Source organism: Platalea leucorodia, assembly GCF_965183815.1.
Source record: "Platalea leucorodia genome assembly, chromosome: 3".
Classification (NCBI taxonomy): Eukaryota; Metazoa; Chordata; class Aves; order Pelecaniformes; family Threskiornithidae; genus Platalea; species Platalea leucorodia.
Window position 1 is genome coordinate 123,877,938 of NC_138825.1, and position 19,089 is coordinate 123,897,026.

General features: G+C 40.7%; 1 protein-coding gene across 1 annotated transcript in view; it reads right to left on the reverse strand.

Annotated features, from left to right (window-relative positions):
- PKHD1 (PKHD1 ciliary IPT domain containing fibrocystin/polyductin) overlaps nt 1-19,089 on the reverse strand; it is a gene marked incomplete at both ends in the record, with an annotated part of 265,493 nt that overhangs the window by 82,866 nt on the left and 163,538 nt on the right. Inside the window, 2 exons of the mRNA XM_082305891.1 lie at nt 1,725-1,838; nt 10,387-10,524. Coding sequence (XP_082162017.1) covers nt 1,725-1,838; nt 10,387-10,524 — 252 coding nt within the window. The remainder of the gene's footprint in view (nt 1-1,724; nt 1,839-10,386; nt 10,525-19,089) is intronic.

Sequence of the window (19,089 nt, forward strand, 5' to 3'; positions counted from 1 at the left end):
TTGTAAAGGCAAGAAAGAGGATTGTGCCACAGAAGTCTCATTAAGTCAAACTGGAATTGCAGACAAAGATATCTAGCTTAAAAAAAATCTAACTAAGTAAACAAAATAAGTAAAAAGTCCAGGAATGCAAGATAGAAAAAATCCCTCAGCTATTATTTATATTTCTGATCTGGGAAAAAAGTCACTATTTTTTTCTGGAAAGGGAATCCAAAACCAGGGCAAAAAGCCAAAATATAGAAACTTTTCGTATAGATGACATATTTCAAGAAGATTACATTTGAGGCATGAAAAATTTCTGATTTCCTGCATTGAAATGTTTTGTTTCAATTTGCTGACCTGATCGGAAATCTTTCACTTTGAGTCAGTTCAACATTTGTTCTGCATCTCTAATAGTGACATATTGCTTCAGAGGAGTTGTGCTTCAAGTATTTAGTGAACCCATTTTACTGCTTGGGTTAATCTCCTCCATTGACAACTTTTTCCATGACTTGTCACTATAGTCCAAAAGAAGATTGTGGCATGCATTGGTAATGCAACCCTGACTATCCCACCAAGACAGATGTTCAAAATAACTTCCATGATCTTGCATTTGCTGTGGTTTAAGAGGATAGCATGGAGAGTTGTGAAGTCTTTTTGATCCATGGTAGTGTGCTAAACCACAGCAATGCACCTATCTTCTTTTCTAGTCCCTAAAATCACAGGAAGTCAAATTGCTAGCTCCTGTTATAAGTCAACTCCTAAGTAATTTAGACTTAAAAACGCCCACAATCCAGAATCAATTAAGTTTCTGTGTTGTCTTCCAAACATTCCACTTAGCTATTTGCTAGAAGTTTATAATTGCTTGATCAGCGTGTGCAATAGTTTCTCAATGTCACTATTGGAAACAAATTGAGGTTTTTTGTGTGTTTGTTCATTTGTTTTTTCTCTGAATTTCCTGAATATTCTACAAATCTTGATCGAGGCAATTTCTCTTGATAGCAGTTTGAATTTCTGCTGTGTTTACAAAAGTTCAGTGATAAACAGTCTCGCAATACTCAAGTATTGTTTAAAACATGGAAAACAGAAAATTTAACTTATTCCCTTAACCATATTATGTGAGGAGATGTAAAAGTTAACATAAACTTTCTTTTGTCAATCTTTCTATGAGTCCAAATGTTTGGAAATATTTAAATGTGTGTATTTGGATCCATCCAGTAGCTCTTGGATGTAATTAATCTCACTTAAGTCAGGCATTTAAAAATAGTTATATGAGTTTAAGCTCATCATCCTACCCTGGAAACTTGAGGGCAATTTTTTTCATCCAAAGAGAGACCAAAGATAACTGAGACAAAATGCCCTCTGGCAATGTGCATTTGTCTCCGTTCAACGAGGTCATCTTCGTTGGACTACTCTCACCTTTGACAATTACCTTTTACAAATCTCAAATCTAGAACCAAGACGAAACCCTTTTACATGTGTGTAAGTCCTTTTAAGTCCTCTCCAGTTCCTCATATAAAGACTTCAGGATTTGACCTCTGGTTGATCACTTCTGTCAAATTTTGCCTAAATAAAATCCACAGAAAATCCAGGAACTGATCTGGTGAAAGTTAACAATTTTAGCTCAAAAAATGTGTGTACCTTTGTTAGATGTTTTCCTGCATGACATAGTAACAGGCTCAACAGTGGTAGATTTGGCTATTGCCTCAGATTGGCTTCCTATGAAAAGGTGAACTCATGTTTCATACCAATACTCCCTGGGTTGACATTTATTTCCTCCAGACGATCACAGTAAATCCCTTCAGATGCCCGAAGAAGGACCAGCAACTTTAAATCCCTTTCTAGGGGATGTTGAAAAGAACCTGCAATAAAGACAAAACAGCAACAACTCACCACAAAGGTAGCAACAGCTTTTGTAATGCTGAAATGGGGGAGCAGGGGAACTGGGATACTTGAATACAAATTTAAATGTCTAAATGACTGAACTAGTGTTTCCTTCCTCAGCCCAGTTTTGCCTTTCTGCTCCATTACAATTCCACCCGTTCCCAGGTAATGATGAGTTCTGTAGCCAGGATGGGTAAAATGGTCTTTCAGACCAATGGAAAGATTGAGGGAAAAGAGCAGGGGAAGAGAAAATGCCCAAGAAGTTTTGGCATGTGTGATGGTGCTCTTATCTTGTGTGATAAGTCTGTACAGTAAACTGTATTCCAACTGTGACTTCATTTATTTCACCAAGGGTAGTTTACAGTTTCAGAAGAAAATGGCCCAGCACTAAACAGATACTAAGGAGGAAAAAGTAGGACAGTTTTTGCCCTGGAGAAATGTATGCAGAGTCCAGTAAAAGAGTTCAGCGTTCCTTTAAAATCAGAGATTAAATCAATTATGCAACAGAAAACTGCAGCAGATGTAGAACTAAAAAATATATACATATCTGTACAAAATTAGCTAGACTGTCATGTTCTTTTAATATTTAAAAATTACTAGTTTGGAAAAGAGAGCTGATTTCATATCCTAAAGAAACCTTCTTCTTTAGGAACATTAAGTGAAATCAATAAATAAATTCATTTTTTCCACCAGACTCTGACTGATATCTGTGGCTATTTAAATTCTCTGTACAGCTTTTAAATGGGTCAAAGACAAACAGTACAAGACTTGCATGTTCCCCCTGTAATATATCTCACACCAGTGAGCTTGTATCTTCTCTGGGGACATAGAGGGAATTCAGTCTTACAGCACCCAGCTTTGATTTTCTTGTTTAAACTCCCATAACTGTGAACAGAAGAAAACCAGGAATAGGGCTGTAACCAAATACTACTTTTAGAAAGCAAAACTAGTGATAAACACTTTCACTACTGATGCACTACGTTGAACAAATATCCAGCTAGAGCCACAGAAGAGTTATGCAGATATTTGTGTCTATTTTTGTATGCAGAGTGATTGTTTTCCTGCTTCACGCTCACAGCAAGTTGTGGTTTAAAATACTCAGCCTGGACATACTCAGGTCAACCTTACCCTGGGATGAAGCCATTAGCTACACTGAAGACCAAAGAAAGACTCAACAAAAATGTTTTGAGACCTTTATATTGATCTTACAATGTTATTCACAATTACCATTTCCTAATCATGATGATGTCCCCTTAAAGTGGGGGATTATTACTAATTATCACTATGCATTACTGTTGGTGTTATTATTGGTGGTGTTATTTTACTGCTGGTTACAATACGTCTACTATTTCTTCCAGTTAAGTCAGTTAAAAATAGCTGTGTGATATATCCAACTCTCAGTTCAATTTTAAAATAATTTTTAAGTAGGCTTCCAGGCTTAGCAATCACAGACAAATGCTTGGAAATGTGAATTCTAGAGGCTCGAATTGGAAGTTATCACTCCTTTAAAAGAATTACATCTACATTTAGCTAAACTTTGTGATTTTTAATCCTAAAAAGCATGACAATAGGTTAAGGAATGTTACCCATGTTAAAGAAACAAAAAACCCACACAAACCAAAAATATAATCAGAGTGAGAAACAAAAAAGTTATAATAAAACTATTCAAAATAGCTCATCACCATATTAAATCCTTAGAAAAGAAATTAAAAAATGGGAAGATAACATTCACAGAAATGCTTCAGTGGCTGGAAACTGTAGATGGTATATGACACAAAAGAACACAGGAGATCATCTATAAGTAGAAAAATTAGGCTTGTTTTAAGTATATTTAGAACAAAATAATCTTAATTTTTTTTTATTTCCATTAATAGTTCCATGGTGTTAAAGCAATAGGTTTCAGTAAACTTGAATGCAAATGCTACAAAAGAGTGGGCCCAGAAACTCATTGGACTATTAAGGAGGACTTTTCAGCAAGTTTGGGATCACTCATCATGTCTCAAAGCACTTGAAGAAAGCTAATATTGTGCCAATATTTCAAACAAAGATAAAAGTAAGAGCCCCAGGTAATTACAGGCCTGTCAACTTGACACTGATTCTAGGGGAAAAATAAATAAAAATGGAATGTCCAACTCTGAAGACAATTAATAAATCATTAAAGGTGGATGATATAATTAATGCCAATCAACATGGTTTTATAGAAAAAAGGTCCTGTGAAACTTCCTTGTTATCATCTTATAATGAGATTACAGGATTCGTTGATAAAGATAATAGCTTTGATATAATATAATTGGATTCTCCAAGGCACTTGACTTAGTAGCACAAAACTTTCTGATTAACAAACTACACCGGCACAACATGAACATGGCACACATTAATTTACAGGCTGACTGACTGGAATGGGGGCATTGACTCAAACAGGTTTGTTTCTGGTCTGGTCTTGCAAGCCCTGTGGTACACAACATTTTATCAATGACCTGAAGGAGTATGAAGATAGCGAAAGTAAGCAGATAAGCTGACACAAATGGGCAAAAAGGAAAATCAAAGAGATGGGCCAGCAAAGACAGCAATAATTTGGAAGTGAAGAATTAAGAAAAAAAGTGAAGAATGTTCAAATTATAATAAAATGGGTCTTGAAAAGGCAATGCTTTTTGTGTGAATGGACAGGGAACAAAGGAAAACAACAGCAAAAGCTAAGGTCTGGGATATGCACTTTGGTTTAGCCTGAATACAGCCCTACAGAATGACTCATGAAAATGAAGATATGGAAATGGCAGCTACCTCAGCTTACTCATAGGGAAATCCAACATAGTTAATTTACACAAGTCACTGGGGCTGGGTTAGTTTCGTCACCTTATGAATTAACTGGCATATGAAATCACAGCTTTAAGTAGCTTTGTTAAAAATACCAAGTGGCCATAAACACTGGAATCATAATTACTGCAACACACATGTGAACGATCTGGGCTTTACTGCCTGTCTTTGAACTTCGGATGTGAAAACTTCAGGTTGCTGACCCCACTTTATTGTAGTGAACAAGTCCTACGTAAGATCACATCAAACTGTGGAATTACCCATCCTGCACATGAGATGTGCAGAAATGGATCCCACTTCACACTCTTACTACAGCTGGAAGGCTTACCAATTTGATGAGCAACGTGGTTGATCATAAAATGAGATCATAAGGCTCTTCTGGCAGAGAACCAGAAAAAAAGGTAATTGCTACCAGAAGCTGCTAGAAGTGTCTGGTGAGATGTGCAGAAAAGGTCAGGAGGGACTAACGACAGTGTACACAGAAAACACTCAGGGCTTCCTCAAACACATTTTCCAACTGGAAAGTTTATCTGGACTTTGAAGGATTTGCTCTTCCGTCCAGATTTGTCACATTTCTGCCAGCCTGAGCAGTGCTCGTGAGCAGCGGTTTGTCCACGCTGGATATCTCAGGCATTTCTTTAGTGCAGACACAGGTCAACCTGTTGGTGTGTAGGCAGCAAGCTTGCAACTTTCTATGAACTGGACTTTCTGTGCAGGCAGTGCACAGTCAGTTTGCGCCTTCACTGTCTGTCTGATGATTGATGTCACATCAAATGGCCTCACTGCAGGTGTGTGACCTTCTACAAAGGGTATCCAAAGCTGATGTTCTTCCAGAGAGTGCTGGCACATAATACATGCACTACACAGTGCAAAAAAAACCCCATATATGATAATCCTATGTATAAGAAACAATCTCTGCTGCTAATAAAGTCACCACTGATTACGTACTTTCCTGAAGAAGCGTGAGGCCCAGCTGCCTGGATTGCAACACAGACCTGCTAGCGCAATGGTTGCAGCTGATTCATAATCCTTCATCAGGTCTAAGCTCTGGAGAGGATAACAACCCACTGTGCGAAAGTAGACAAAAAAAAAGGGAGAACAGAGATAGGTGTGTTTTTTCTACCCAGATTTTTACTTATTCTGGACTGCAGCCTGGATCTAGTTTGTTGTTGAGTTTCAAAAGCATTTTCCATTGTTTTCATATTTCAGTTTTATTCCAGATGTTCTTCCTGACAGTTTTTTGTTGTGTTTTTTTCTTTTTCCATAACAAAACCCATTCAATTATTTCCTAGAATAGCGGGTGTTTCCTCCCTTCAAGCTTTTCCTTTCTTTACAACATAACGCTCTGCAACAGCTGTTGTATATAAGAGCAAGGAAATCTCTGAGATAAGATCCCCTCCCTTGCATTGGCAACTAGACGTTGCTAAGTATCTTGCTGTGACCATCTCCAGTATCAGCTCTGTGCTTCCTGAATTCAAAACTTCTTGGACTCTACCTACCCAGCTATTTTGAAAACAGTGATATATTGTCACTAGAAAGTCTGAAGAGTTTTTATTCATGGTCAGTGCACAGCTGGATAGTCACCTAGTGTTAGTTCTCCTTCCTGAGTTGTTCCTTCAGGTGTTCAGACTGTACTCTGCAAAGAAGCCTGTAAAAGCAGCTGTAAACAAGGAGACATCATATGGGTTGCCTATTAGACGTGATGCTGCCAAATAAACAGAAGAGATGAGAGACAGACAGCTCTGGAGTAGGAACCAGCAGCCAGAAGTGAGAGATGAATGTCCAAGGAATAAGACGTGAGAGATGTAGGATAGGATTCAGCTGCCTAAATATAGATATCTAATGCTGCCTGAGAGTCCTAGCACCCTCCAAATCCACTGTGTGAGATTGGCAGATACAAGACAGGGATCAATGACAGAGCAGTGGCTTTTTAAACAGAAGCTAGTGGCCAGGTGGGACATGTGAGGGTGCCCAAAGTGATACAAAAACCTTATAGCTAGGCAACTGAACCATGTTTCCAAGGAGATTCATATACCTACATTTAGGTTCTTTAATGCAGATGTTTCCATATTGTCTGGTTGTCTGAGCTAACAAATATCAGACAATACAATGTAGACTGTAATATGCTCTAGATACCTGTATTGGCCAGTTCGACTGACTGCAGTGACTCCACTGACTGGATTGGCTACACCTCTACAGAAACAGCCAGCTCACATGTTGATGTCCACATGTTACACCTAGATTTGGGTGTCTTAAACATGTGAACCAAATCCCTTCCATAGATGACACAATCAGTTAAAAGAAACCAAGTGCCTTGGAAAGGGTAAAGAGCAAACAGGCAGAGGCTGAGAGCTGAATTGAAGGGGATGCAGATGGTGCAATGAACTTTTCAGACCACTTTTTCTGTGATCAGGGATGGAAAATTGCTCTCAATACATCCACAGTATTCCATCTTCATACAAGTTGAATAGCTGCGCAGGGATGCTATGTGACTGCAGGATGGGACTCAGATCACAGCTAAATGAGACGAGACCCACACAGTAGAGGTACTGGAGAAGCTAGAGAAGATAATCAATTGGTGAAACACATTTGTGTCCTACTTGTCATTATAAGGCTGAGCATTAATCATCACTAACACATGGCCATTTCATGAAATACAGTGATTTACCCTTTGGGAAGTCAATAAGGGACTTCTTACTAGTACTGAAAAGAAGGGGAGTGAACGTATTAGAGCTCTCTTACCACAAGCAAGATAAGAGACATCAGAAATGTCTGGGGTTTCATCTCCAGACAATCAAGCCATGAGCTAATGATGACCTTAGGCTTCTTGCCTCAAATGAGTGACATGACTGACAAGCAGCCATCATGAGATATGCAAAAAAAGAATGTGACAAGTTGAGACTAAAAAGAGAAATCCTATCTGGATAATTACTTGGTGAGTTCTACTATAAAAAGCAAAAATAGCCTGCCAGCAAAGAGCAGCTGAGTACAGTGGAGTTCAGGATGAGTCCAATGGATTAATTTGTGCAAAACAAACTTCAGCATTTTCTGCAGCCTTATCAGGAGCTGAAGGCTTTGTTCAGCAGTGGAACAGGGCACTTTCTGCACATATCATCTGTGCTTTAGTGCTGACTTATGGGTTAAAACGAATGGAACCACCCTAGCATAGAACTTAAAAAACCCCCGAGATGCTGAGCTGAACATTTCCTTTCTTATTCTGACACAGGTGTGCTAATGATATTTAGCAAATCAGTTAATCTCTCGGAACCTCAAACTCCCTTTCTATAAACTGGAAAAATAGCTATTTTTTTACAGCATGACAACACAGGGAGGTAGAAATAAACGGTGTTTCTAAAATGCTATTGCAAATATCACCATCAAAGAAGAGACTTTGAAATTTTAAGAGAAAGAGAGAAGCTCCTTTTCTGGGAGCTAGGACTACTGGAGAAGAAGTAATCAGAAAGTCTCCCTGGGTCCAACAACACTGAAAGACTAGGAGCACCCAGAGAAATTACTGTCAGGGTAGATCCACACATTTTACTTCTGGGTTGTCTGAGGGCTCTGACAGAGTTCTTGCAGCCCTTTACAGAGCTTTCATCATTTCACATCTCCCATGATTCTGTTGATCATAATTCACACCGGAGTGTGATCATACATTGAAGAGGAAATTGATGACAAACTCTCCAGGAACAAAGATGTCCCAAGAATTCTGATCTCCCAACTATCACTGTACTTTCTCATCCCAGTTTCCCTGCAAATTATTGTTTTAATAAAATTAATTAGGTTCTTCTTGATGTTTCATAAACTTCAATTTTACACTGATTTTTTTTCTCTTTGTTATATATTTCTCATCATCACTGCGTTCCTATGTACTTACAGTCATATTTTAGCATCTGACTTTTTTTCCCTGCAGATAAGATGCCAAGTGCTCTGAAAGGCACCAAAGTCCAAGATTGGTTTGTAGAACTTATCATTGTTCCCTAGCACTTTAAGTGAACAAAATACTCAGGCTCCAGCAGAAAGTCTTTGGCCCAGGCCACTGAATTAGAAGCAACAGCATGTGATCAAAGATTGCTGTGCCGAAAACAGGGCATGGAGAAGTTACACAACAGGGAGGACCTGGGGATTTGGCTCACATGATGTCAACCTCAGATCCTGCTCAGGCAATGCTGACTGAATGCTGATGTCCACATCTATTAAATCTGTTTACTAAACTGTCTCATTATCTATTTCATGTCAGGATTTCTTTAGGGTGTGGTAGAGTTGGACAGATGGGCTTCAAAACGTTCCTTTGGGCATGGAACAGTCAGGATTGGACAGATGGGCTCCAAGAAGTTTCCTTTAGGCCCCGAACACATGGGAAGAGAAAGAGGAAGGGAAAAAAAAAGCATGCACTCCCAGTTTTACGAGTAAGCATAGAAGCCAGTATAAGATGTGGGAAACTTGCAGAGTCTCTACCCACCTATCATCTCACAGCTGAAACTAGAGCAAGGATACCTCTCCAGAAGACGCTGGACTACGGTTTAACAGCTGCAAATACCTGTTTGGCTTTTAATATCATTACTACTCACAGATGTGCTGGAGGGGAATTTGTGCAGCAAAGAAGTGCCTCAATGTTTTTTAATAAGTGTTTTTAGCAATGAACACATGCTTTTTCCTAAAACCAATATGAAACCACATTTAAACTACAAGAGTGTAAGTAAGAAACAACTGAGATTCTTTTAAGTATATATATATATATAAACCTCCCAGATTAGGCTTTCAAACCCTTTTTTCCAAAGAAATACACAAGGCAGCGAAATAACTCTTTTGGCCAATAGTGTATTAACTAAACAGTCCCTTGAGATTAACAACAAACAAATATTGGAGCAGACTTCCTCAGGAGGTGATTACACAAACAAATTCTCTTTTTAAAGTTCATGAAACCAATCTTGAGAAAGGTCAAGCAGTGATCAACAATGTGATCCCAGAGTCCTAAGGATTTCTGTACGTAAATACAGTGCCTGGCTTTAGGAACCTTGGTATTTAAAGGGAATTATGTGAGTAATTATTTCTGTGTGGAAAAACACCGATCCTGTCCATTACAAATAATGTGGAACAGCCCCAGTGACATTGGGGACTCTGAAACTACTAGAAGTAGGGGCAAGGTGGTACCTCCCTGAAGTCCTGGTGCCCATCGGTACAGAGGGATGAGAGGAACAAATGTGCTGAATCCAGCTGTGCCAGTTTCATGCCACAGCAGGATTTCCAGCCACTCTGGGGATTCTCTGTGACTCTGTTTATGTTGTCTTTAAACACTTCTGTGTCACCTAGAAAGTGTCTTACTAATGCCGATAGACACTAGGCACTGCCTGAACACTAAGGTAGAGCCTGCCCTGAGGAGTTACTGCCTTATAAAGCAACCCCACATGAAGCAGGGAGGGCTTTTACACATATCAGATAAAATCTCAGCCATGATGAAATCAGGAGTATTGCCATTAGCTTCAGTGGGGTGAAGATAGCAGTATTTGTAATATGTTGTTATAAAATAAACAGGTAATTAGCTCCAGTGGATAATCCATGGATTCTGGGTGTCCACATTGCAGATAGCTATGTGGCATTAGGATGGCCAGCATGTTTATAGTAACACTATACAGTCTTTCTTCCTACTTTCTCTATCTATCAAGAGCAGAAATAAACCTCAGGCATCCAGAAGACAGGCTGCTCACTTACCCACTTTCAGCGTACCCCCCACCACCACGATACAGGCTGCACTCAGGACATTGCTGGAGTTGCTGGGGAACTCGAGGGTCCCCAGGATGTAGAGACCTCTCAGAGGGGGAAGAGTCATATCCACCAGGATGGTCCGGTCTGAGAAACAAAGCAGAGGGTTGTTTAGAACGATGGCAGCCTACGAACACTACTTGCCAAAAAGTGTGGCATGGAGGTGAAGAACGTTAGCCTTGCTTGAGTTTTGCTTTATTTAGGTTGGTTTTGCTTAGAACTACTGGAGCAGGGCTTGTGTGTTTGTGCAGCATCCACAACCAGAGCCTCATCTACAGCTGAGGCTCCATGGTGTGGCTGTAATCAGATAAATGAATAATAACATCATATTTACAATGGTATTGTTGAATGCATAAGTCTCATCAAATGTTGCTTGAACCTTTAAGAATGCGTGTGAAGAGCTGCAAGTTAGAGACAAGTTAGTCTTGCCAGGTGAATCTGGCTCTGTTTATGAAAGTAAATCTTGATCATCCAATGCAATGAAACAAGACTAAGTTAAGCTGTTCCCAGACAGCATTTTTCCCTTATGGCATTGAAGAGAACAAGACTGGTGGAAGTGAAAAAATCCAGCAGTGTCAAATAGGTACAGAGAGCCTGCAAGTCCCCACCTTGTTAACGGCAGTGATCAGGGTGACAGGCTGAAGCCACACACCACAACCCACCTCTAATGACACCTTGTCCCTGTTTTTCCCCTCCCAGCAGTTTGGCTTTGCTCCCTCAGGTTTTGTGTATAAAAGCCCACTTCTGCCCCTCCAACCAAGAGGAAAGTTTTGCTTACATCAACACAATCTGCAGGAAGCCAGACCTCACAAATGGCATTCCCCAGGGCTCAGCATTGGGGCCGGTTCTGTTCAGTATCTTTATCAATGATCTGGATGAGGGGGTCGAGTGCACCCTCGGTAAATTTGCGGATGACACCAAGTTGGGTGGGAGTGTTGATCTGCTGGAGGGTAGGAAGGCCCTACAGAGGGATCTGGACAAGCTGGATTGATGGGCCAGGGCCAACTGTATGAGGTTCAACAAGGCTCAGCGCCGAGCCTTGCACTTGGGTCACAACAACCACATGCAACACTACAGGCTTGCGGAAGAGTGGCTGGAAAGCTGACCGGCAGAAAAGGACCTGGAGGTGTTGGTCAACAGCTGGCTGAATATGAGCCAGTAGTGTGCCCATGTGGCCAAGAAGGCCAATAGCATCTTGGCTTGTATCAGGAATAGTGTGGCCAGCAGGACTAGGGAAGCGATTGTCCCCCTGTACTCATCACTGGTGAGGCCGCACCTTAAATCCTGTGTTCAGGTTTGGGCCCCTCACTACAAGAAGGACATTGAGGTGCTGGAGCGTGTCCAAAGAAAAGCAACGAAGCTGGTGAAGGGTCTAGAGCACAAGTCTTATGAGGAGTGGCTGAGGGAGCTGGGGTTGTTTAGCCATGAGAAAAAGGCTTGAGAGAGACCTTATTGTTCTCTCCAACTACCTGAAAGGAGGCTGTAGTGAGGTGGGGGTTGGTCTCTTTTCCCAAGTAACAAGTGATAGGACGAGAGGAAACAGCCTCAAGTTGCGCCAGGGGTGGTTTAGATTGGATATTAGGAAAAAATTCTTCACTGAAAGGGCTGTCAGGCACTGGAACAGGCTTCCCAATGAAGTGGTGGAGTCCCCATCCCTGGAGGTATTTAAAAGACGTGTAGATGTGGTGCTTAGGGACATGGTTGAGTGGTAGGCTTGGCAGTGGTAGGTTTGCAGTTGGACTTGTTGATCTTAAGGGTCTTTTCCAACCTAAATGACTCTATGATTCTATGATTCTCCAATTCTTTATTCATTTGCTATTAATAATTTAGTTTACGGTGACCAGGGGAAACACCTTTCCCTCAGATCCTTAAGGACAAAACAAGGAGCATATTTTTATTTTACAGAACAGAGTGGGGACTGTTGTTGATTGAGCACAATGACAACATCACTGCTGCCTCCTAAAGCTGCAAGTCTATAGTCTGTGAACCTTTTAAATACCACTTAAACTTTCCCAGTAGGACATGAGGATGGACGTAAATGGTGCATCATTTAGAGGTAGCCCACTGCACAGAGGTGAATTCCACCCTCAGGGCCCATCTATTGCTCTTTGATTTCACTGGGAGCTTTTCAGTTGATTGCACTGAAAACCTGCTCAGGTCCTTAGCTTGTGGTTTCCAGCTCCCTCTTTCTTTATTGACAAGAGTAACAGTTTCCTGGTGTGACGCATCTCTGAGTCAGTAGATGTCCCTGGAAGAAGGAAAAGCAAGGTATTTCCTTAACAAAGGGTTCAATGAGATGATCTAATTGTGACTTTCAAAAAATAGCTTGCAGAAAATAAGAATCTTCAACATAATGGCAACGGCCAAATCCTACCCAGAGATTTGTTGATCTCATATGCACTTACTGGAAGGCACAGATATACAAACCAGGAGAGATTAAGGAATACACATATTTTCCCAAAGATTTTGACAGAGCAGTGAGAATGAGTCACTTGAAACACTTTTGGTGTGGAACATAGGAAGACCCATGCAGTGTCTTGGGATCAACTACTTCACAGTTTTGCTTCTTCCCATAGCCATTAGCAACTGCTTTGGATTAAGACACAAATGACCATGGAATAGGTAGTACAGTGAAAGTCTTTTCCCCAAAACATGTAATTAGGGGCTGACTCAAGCCATTTAGCACAAAGGTTTAGGAATTTTTCCCATCCCTGTTTGCAGGAAACATAATCAAAGCCTATGCAAAGCACAGTCAGAAGCAGACTGTAAAAAATACGAGTAGGCTGTCTTTAATATTACCATTTCCTAGCTTTTGACTCTTTGGTTTTGCAGCCCTGAAGTTGCACAACTTCAAGGGATAAGAGACTTCTGCATGGTCCAGGGTCCTGGGTCTGCTTGCAGATTTGGTTTTTTTTGCTACATACATGTCCCTACTCTATCTCTTTAACTCAATCTTCCCACCTCTTCCTTTCCCATTTTTTTTTTTCTTCTTTCTCTCTGGACATCAGCAAGGGACACCCCGAAAGCCCAGAACCTCTGTTCTCAAGGACTATGCCAAGTACTGCAGCAACCCAAGGTTACTCTGAACACGCCATCTCAAAAGAAATTCCCTGCATATTTGGGCTGAAGCATCTTTCAACATGCGAAATTTTCATATCATTCAGATGCAATAAGTCTCTACAGAGTAACTGCAATCTTTTTTTTCCCCTAAATCTCATACTGTTAGTACTTGATACATTTTTACAGGCATGAAGAAACTCCTGTCTATAATCTCTTTACAGGACAGGTATAGTCCTATGCCCTGCAGAGCTGAGAAGTGAAGGCACAGTATGTGAGGATATGAAACAGAGAAAAGAGAATAAGGGGGAAGATGTTGTTAAAATGATATCTCTCAGACAGAAGGGGAATCTAGTTTGTGAAATCACAGCTCAAGAATGTGGCAAAAAGCTGCAGTTGACAAAGGCCATAAGTATATTCATCAAACACAGACTGAAACATTTTTACAAGGAAAAGAAGAAGTGCTCCTAGGCATACCATTTATATGTCAAGTTTCAGTCTAGAACAGATATTTTTGCTGAGTTGCACATCTTTCTAAAAAAGGTTTTATAAAGGAAATGCTGACTGCTCTGTAACTGTAGCATCACGTATGTGAGCCTTGAAACACAGGAGTGAGAAATTCCCCCATTCAGAGATATCTCTGCAAACCTATAGCTTCCTCACTTGAAAAGAACAACACTCTGGGGTGTGATGCTTGGAGTGTGAAGGCCTCAGAGGGTGAAATGTTGCTCTGTAGAAACAACAGAATGTTCCTTTGACGAAAAAAAGTCCTTCCACACTTGAGGAGAAAAGCAAACAGATTCAAAGGAGACTTCTTTACACAGTCCTTACCGAATACACTCATTCATGTAGTAGAGGGAGATGATGACTAAGGGGTTAAAATCATAAACTTTAGGTCACTGAGCTCAAGGGATTTACCTTCAGAGAAATACAAACTGCAGTTGGTTTTCTCCCATTAAGACAGTCATATAATAGCAAGCAACCACTTCCAGCAAACCATAGTGTGAGCCTGAAAACAGGGCTATGTTTCATTTTACATATACTTTCTTCAGACAAAAGCTCACAGGTATGCCACAGTCTTAATGTTCAGACGTACAATACTGAGAAGTCACTAATGACTCCAGCAATGACACAAAATGCCTTTGATCAACCACATCGCTATGTAAAACACCATAGCATGCCATTGAATGGAAATCAGGCACAACAGAAGAGCTATTATATGAGATACAGTACTCCAGCATTCATCTCTTCAAACAGAAAAAGTTCAAAGAAAATCAAAATCAGAAAATGAATAACAGAGTGAATTCCACCACTGGAAAAAAATAGGAAAAAAAAAAAAAAAAAAAAAGAAGAGAGAAATTGCCAGAGGCTACATGATATCATATCAATACCCTTCAAAACAGCATTCCATTGCCTGGAATTATAACACGTTCTCCTTTCACCCAGAGCACGCTGCGTCAGGAGTGTGTCACATTGAAAACCATAAACCAAAGCCCTGAAAATCCAAGGGCTTGAGAAGCTAATGCCACTGCTGGCCGCCAGAATGGCATGACTAAACTCATCCAGCTTGTTTTTCAAGGTGGTAGGACTGCTGAAGTCTGATGCATGCGATAGGTCCTTGTGGGATGGCTGCGGCTCTGGAGGATGAACCTCCAGAGATAAAAGCACAAGTTGTTGCAGCCTGAGCTAAAGCTTTCCAGCTGGGACTGGAAGAGACTTGTATGCACTGGGGAGTCAGACATTGAGGGGACTTGTAACACACCAACACAAAAAGTCACTTTAACATGAGGGTCCCAGGTCTGTTGCAAGTGAAATTCACCCTTGTACAAAGAAGTCTATGAACTCCTGAAGTCTCACCAATGCTTTCAAACAGGGCAAAAAATGGAATAACTTAATACACAACCCCAATTTCCAAGCCCTCCAAAAAGCACCTTCTAAATGTGAAGAAGACACCAAGCAGCAACACAAAAACTTGGGGTTCAATATGAACGTTTTGCTAATAAAGGTGTTTTCTAGCTTTTCAAACTTTCCTGAGTCCAGCCCATGAGGCAGCCCTAGTGATGCAATTTTGCTTATTTGGTTAAGTAAGCAAATTGAAGCCTTCATTAGTGAAGTTTAAGCAGTGCCCTAGCTCTTCAGTGAACTCTCGGAATCCACGTTCATTCAGAGATTTCAACACAATGTTAGGCTTGGACCAAAGTCTTCCCCTGCACTTCTTCACCCTAGAAATGAGCACTAAACATCTATTATTTGTTTTTATAAGACTCTAAAACTGTTCTTTGGGGGCTGAAAGGACTACCCAGTAATGCACAACATGCTAGAAGTAGAACCATGGCTTGGCTTTCAACCTGAAAATCATTATGGATGGCTCCCAGAAGAGAATTGTAAGTCACTAAAAGACAGTGGAGAGTGAGACACAGCTGCATCTTCCCAGGAGTGAATCACAAAAATTTATTCTCGTGGGTACACCAGCACAAAGTTTGGGTGGTTTGCAGAATGTTTGTTCTCATGAGAACAAACTCTCACTTTTCTGGATCCATCTGGAGCCATTCTGAGTTTAGCGGGATATGCACAAGCCAGTGGAAATGGGAAGGGAAACATTCATAAAATGCCACGATTAAACATAAATTTAAAAATTGTCAATTTCATTTTAGATTTTAGACCCAAGCAAGGGGTTCACTTTCTTACAACTGGAAACTCATATTGTGGCACTTGTGACAGCAAAGCAAGGTATGACAAATGGATGGAAAATTCATCTTACCTAACTATATTTTAGGTGCCTTCATTTGAGCAATGTATTCAGTGCCCTTATCACACCAATGATGACTATGACTCCAATTTAAGACCGTGCACTCTGTTGACTCCCACTGCCAATAAGTGTTTCAACACCTCCAAGCCAGCAAGAATGGAGAAGGAGAGTAAAAAGAAAGTAGAGGGAGTATGATCAGAAAAGGCAGACGTGCAGTAGAGTAGTTCTCTCAAAATAAATTGGGTGATAGACAGTTTGTGTTCATGTTTGTGTTCATGTTCTTGGGCTAAAATTGAAGGATAATTCCAGAAAGGCACTGGAGAGGAGAATAGTTTCTGCTCACCAACTAAACACACATATCTACTCTAGTGATAAGACCTAAGAGATTTTTGTCACTGATAGGACAAAGGCAATCACAGAGTATGGCTCTCCACTGGTCCAAGCAGGTAGTGCATTTTCACATATCATTTGCCTCTTTCCTTTTCAATCATTAGGTATTCTATTGTGGTTTTACTGTTCAGTAAAGCTCCTCTGAAGAGCAGAGAAAGTCTTATTGTACACTGTGAAGCACCCTGCTCTAAGCAGCTGAACACAGTGATTCAGAACTGGGAACTCCCAGGGTCTAATCCTGCTCAGGCAACAACCTGCATTCTGGTTTGGGGCAACCTTTATTGTCCTGGCCCCTCAAGTTCTCATAGGCAGAGAACATTCCTGTCCATGGTAAAACACAGATCATGTCTAATAGTCCAACCCTTATCCTTCTGCCTCCCAACCAGTAGGCACCAGTATGCTAGAGAGAATCCCTATACCACATTCTTCAGCACAGTGCAGACACTCCCCAGTTAAACTGACCAAACCATCACTGCTCTAAATTCAGGAGATGTTAGTTCTGACCCCAAAGGCTGTGCGGTCATCCTGCACAGCGCCAGGCCTCAGTTAATGAGCTTTGCCTCTCAGGAGAGCTAATTAGTTCTGGTATACCAGCATGCTGATGCAGCAGTATTGTTTCCAGTCCTAGAACTAGATCAGTTGGGCTGGGCTGTGGGCAGCAATCTGCAATGCTTCAGGCACAGCTTAGTCATGAAGGGCCTTGTGATATGTGACGAAGGCCATGGTCAATATCTCACATGGCAGCTAAAATGAGTTACTTTATTGAGAAGATCACACTCACCTTTGCAGGAAGAACAGAGGAGTTTTATTCATAGGTGAGTTTGCAATGCACCAAAGGACTATCGCAACCTCAGCATCCAGCTTCCACTCTCTTAATCTAATCTAAACAACAGAACTCCAAATCCCTAGCCAAACTTTTTTTCTTTTTTTACATTTACTTCTTACTTTCTGGTTCTGTGTAGATTGTGATTTACCTGCAGTGACCAGCACATCCTACATAATTAACCCACTGTCAGTGCAGAGGCCTTAGCTATCAGTGCCACCCCTGTGTCTCTTCATATCTGCATTTAACATATGGCGTTGAAGACTGAACTGATTTGGTCTTTTGACAATCATGGGCTGATATTGGTGAACTTGTTATAATGTGATACACAAGAAATTGAAACAGATGATCTGGTGTTGTCTCTGGCCTTGTTCTCTGAGAGATATGAAGGACAAAATACACAATGGCATGCAAAATCCAACAACGGCAAGAGGATCCGAAAGAGAGCAAAGCACACGAGAAATGCTCCACTGTGTAATGCCTGCATAAGGGGTCAGATATATTGGAGGTGAGAGTGGAGTAGGAAACATGGAGCATAGGACAGAAAGGACACTTTCTGTGTTTCTGAATGGCAAGCAGGCACATGTCCAACACAAAGTACTGGCAGCGCTGCTGGAGTAATGTTGTTGGAAGACGCAAGCAAGTCCAGTGTTTTGGGTGCTGCATTTGGACTTTGGAGATTGAAGGTCAATCCCCTGTTCTGGTACAGCTTCCTACTGGCAAGACGTTTACATGGATGTTAGTGTTGCTTATACTGTCAAGAGAAATAGATGTAGACCTTCACATCATGGTTCAGGGGACATATATTAACTGCAAGTTAGGTTCATATCTCAGGTGCTGCTGAACATGCTCTGGAGAAATGAGGTTCAGGCCTCAATTTATGGCACCTGAACTGAGCTGTCTGATGGGAGCTAGGTGTCTAAGCTCCCACCATAGTAAATTCATGTAGGCATTTAGTACTATCTGAAATGCCCTTGGATATTTGAGACCTCACACAAGACTGGCAAATGTGACATATGGGACATCTGTGACCATCTTGGGTTTCACCTGGCTAGGCAGGATGCTCCTGGAGTGCTTCAAACAACACTAGATATCTTCATATAAGCAAGTGACTTGAGCCCATAACACCATCAGTGAAGAACAACTCAATTCACATTAGATACCCATATTTGGTCCACTCAGTAACTCTTACAGCTCTACTAACTGTAATGAAGAGGAACAAGTTAAGATGCCTAAACCCATGTGATTACTCTTACCTTAGATGCACATTGGACACAGGACCTACAGGAGATAAACAAATCCCTGGAGCGACATTTCTGTGCCTTCTCTGGCCTCTGAACTTGCAAACACTTAACCACATTTATGCAATATAACTACTGAGATGACAGAACTGAAAAAAACATATTGTGCTTCTTTGATAGGAAATAGGGACCTAATCAGAAAATGGAAATTATCTGCTCTTCAGTTTAATGTAAGTTCTCCCAAAAAAGTGAAAAAAAGCATTATTTCAAAAAACATGGGGTTTTTTTAACATTTGCCAGAAAACTGAAGATTAAACTAAATATTCATTGAAGGTTGAACATAATTCTTATTTTAATCTATATGTATATATATTACTTTTAATGACACAGGA